The sequence below is a fragment of the Salvelinus sp. IW2-2015 genome, unplaced genomic scaffold, assembly GCF_002910315.2.
Source record: "Salvelinus sp. IW2-2015 unplaced genomic scaffold, ASM291031v2 Un_scaffold5287, whole genome shotgun sequence".
NCBI classification, from domain to species: Eukaryota; Metazoa; Chordata; class Actinopteri; order Salmoniformes; family Salmonidae; genus Salvelinus; species Salvelinus sp. IW2-2015.
Window position 1 is genome coordinate 20,442 of NW_019946552.1, and position 3,070 is coordinate 23,511.

At 54.4% G+C, this 3,070-nt stretch overlaps 1 protein-coding gene across 1 annotated transcript in view; it reads left to right on the forward strand.

The window, feature by feature from the left end:
- The window catches only part of LOC139026625 (equistatin-like), a 13,524-nt gene extending 10,764 nt beyond the window's left edge, over positions 1-2,760 (forward strand). The window contains exon 4 of the mRNA XM_070441956.1: positions 2,685-2,760. Coding sequence (XP_070298057.1) covers positions 2,685-2,734 — 50 coding nt within the window. The 3' untranslated portion in view covers positions 2,735-2,760. The remainder of the gene's footprint in view (positions 1-2,684) is intronic.
- Positions 2,761-3,070: the final 310 nt, after the last annotated feature.

Genomic DNA, 3,070 nt, shown 5'->3' on the forward strand with positions numbered 1-3,070 from the left:
GCGTCCCATATAGATTGAGCTGTATCCTGAACCAGGGGCACTTTCGGGGAACAAGTACACCCATATGGGATGGCAGTCTCCTGACAGCCGCATAGGAGGACACAGGCGCTCCCTAATAGGATCGTCTCCTGACACGGCTCAAAGGGGAACCAGGGTCCCATACTGAGGATGACAGTCCTCCTGTACCAGGGCCAAAGGAGGAACCAGGCGTTCCCACATTAGTTGCAAGTCCCTACCCAGGGACACTATTGCGGCAAACCAGGAGTCCAGATATATGGGAATGCACAGTCTCCTGACCAGGCCCACAGGGGAACAGAGGATCCCAACTAGATGCAGTCTCATGACAGCGGCCACCAGGGGAACAGGATCCCATAATAAGGTGCGTTCTCCTCGACGCAAGGGCCCAAAGGACAGGGTCCCATATAGGATGCAGTCTCCTGACCAGGGCCCAAAGGGGAACAGGGTCCCATATAGGATGCAGTCCTCCTGACCAGGGCCCAAAGGGGAACAGGGTCCCATATAGGATGCGTCTCCTGACCAGGGCCCAAGAGGGAACAGGGTCCCATAATAGGATGCACGTCTCCTGACCAGGGCCCAAAGGGAACAGGGTCCCATATAGGACCAGTCTATTAGACCAGGGCCAAAAGGGGAACAGGTTCCCTAATAGGATGCTGTCTCCTGACCAGGGCCCCAAAGGGAACAGGCTCCCATAGAAAGCAGTCTCCTGACACGGCCAAAGGGGAACAGGGTCCCATATAGGATTGCTGTCTCCTGACCAAGGGCCCTTCAAGGGGAACAGGTCCCATATAGGATGCAGTCTCCTGACCAGGCCCAAAGGGGAACAGGGTCCCATATAGGATTGCAGTCTCCCCTGACCAGGGCCCAAAGGGGAACAGGGTCCCATATAGGATGCAGTCTCCTGACCAGCGGCCAATAGGGGAACAGGGTCCCATAGCTTACAGGACAGCCTGTCTCTCCTGCCAGCGGGCCCAAGGGGAACAGGGTCCCATATAGGATGCAGTCCCTCCTGACCAGGACCCAAGGGGAACAGGGTCCCATATAGGATGCAGTCTCCTGACCAGGGCCAATAAGGGAACAGGGTCCCATAGATGCAGTCCCTGACCAGGCCAAAGGGGAACAGGTCCCATATAGGATGCAGTCCTCCATGAACACCAGGGCCAATAGGGACAGGGTCCCATATAGGATGCAGTCTCCTGACCAGGGCCCAAAGGGGAACAAGGGTCCCCATAAAGGATGCAGTTCCTGACCAGCGGCCAATAGGGGAACCAGGGTCCAAATTGATGCAGTCTCCTGACAGGGCCCAAGAGGAACAGGGTCCCATATAGGAATGCAGTCTACTGACAGGGCCCAAAGGGGAACAGGGCTCCCTAAAGGATGCTGTCTCCTGACCAGGGCCAAAGGGAACAAGGTGCATAGAGAGATGCAGTCTCCTGACCAGGGCCAATAGGGGAACAGGGTCCCATAAGTTGCTGTCTCCTGACCACGGGCCTTCGGGGAACAAGGTCCATATAGGATTCAGTCTCCTGACCAGGGCCCAAAAGGGGAACAGGGTCCCATATGATTGCTGTCTCCGGACCAGGCCCTTCGGGGAACAAGGTCCATATAGGATGCAGTCTTCCTGACCAGGGGCCCAAAGAGGAACAGGGTCCCATATTGGAACGCAGTCTCCTGCACTGCAGGCCCAAAGGGACAGGGTCATTAGGATGCAGTCTCCTGACCAGGGCCCAAAGGGGGAACAGGGTCCCCTATAGGATGCAGTGTCCTGACAGGGCCCAAAGGGGAAGGTCCCATATAGGTTAGTCTCCTGACCAGGGCCCAAAGGGGACCAGGGTCCCATATATGGATGCAGTCTCCTGACCAGGGCCAATAGGGGGAACAGGGTCCCATATAGAGATGCAGTCTCCTGACCAGTGCCAAAGGGAAACAGGGTCCCCATATAGGATGCAGTCTCCTGACCAGGGCCCAAGAGGAACAGGTCCCATACTTGGGATGCAGTCTCCTGACAGGGCCCAAAGGGCGAACAGAGGGTCCCATATATGGATGCAGTCTCCTGACGCAGGGCCCAAAGGGGAACAGGGTCCCATATAGGATGCAAGGTCCTGACCAGGGCCCAAAGGGGGAACACAGGGGTCCCATATACGGAATGTAGTCTCCTGACCAGGGCCCAAAGGGGAACAGGGTTCATATAGGAAATGCCAGTTCCCTGACCAGGGCAAATAGGGGAACAGGGTCCCCATATAGGCAATGCAGTCTCTGACTCAGGTGCCAAAGGGCAACAGGGTCCATATAGGAATGCAGTCTCCTGGAAAGGCCAAAAGGGGAACAGGGTCCCCATAGGATGCAGTCCTCCCTGACCAGAAGCCAAAGGGGAAACAGGGCCCCATAAAAGGATGCAGTCTTCTGAACCAGGGCCAATAGGGGAACAGGGTCCCATATTGGGATTGCAGTCCCTGACCAGGGCCAATAGGGAACAGGGTCCCATATAGGAATGCAGTCCTCCTGACCAGCGGCCAAAGGGGAACAGGGTCCCATATAGGATGCAGTCCTCTGACCAAGGGCCCAAAGGGGAACAGGGTCCTATAGGATGCAGTCCATGAGTCCGAATGTTATATCCATCATTGTTATGTTTATGTCCACATTACAATGTATGTTCCCTGTATCAGATGCTACGATACGACCCAAGACCCCATGTGAGGTGCTAGAGATGCTGTGATAAATGGCCCTAATTGGAGCCTTCATCCCACTGTACGCCGCTGGACATACACCACTGATCAATGTTTCCGGCTCCTAAAGGTTACACACACACCAGCACACACACACACACACATCACACACTAAAAATGCTCCAATTCAGTTTAACGTGAACAATTCAATTTTACTGTGTAACAGTAAATGTATTTTGTGTAATATTGTATATGTTAACTAGGTTTATTAAGCATGTCTTTACTGGTAGGTACTGTTGGTGTGTTGAACAGTTCAAGGAGCAGAGATCCAAGGGTACTGAGACTCCACCAGGAACTGCTGAATTCAACTGTTCCCCAGTGTAGTG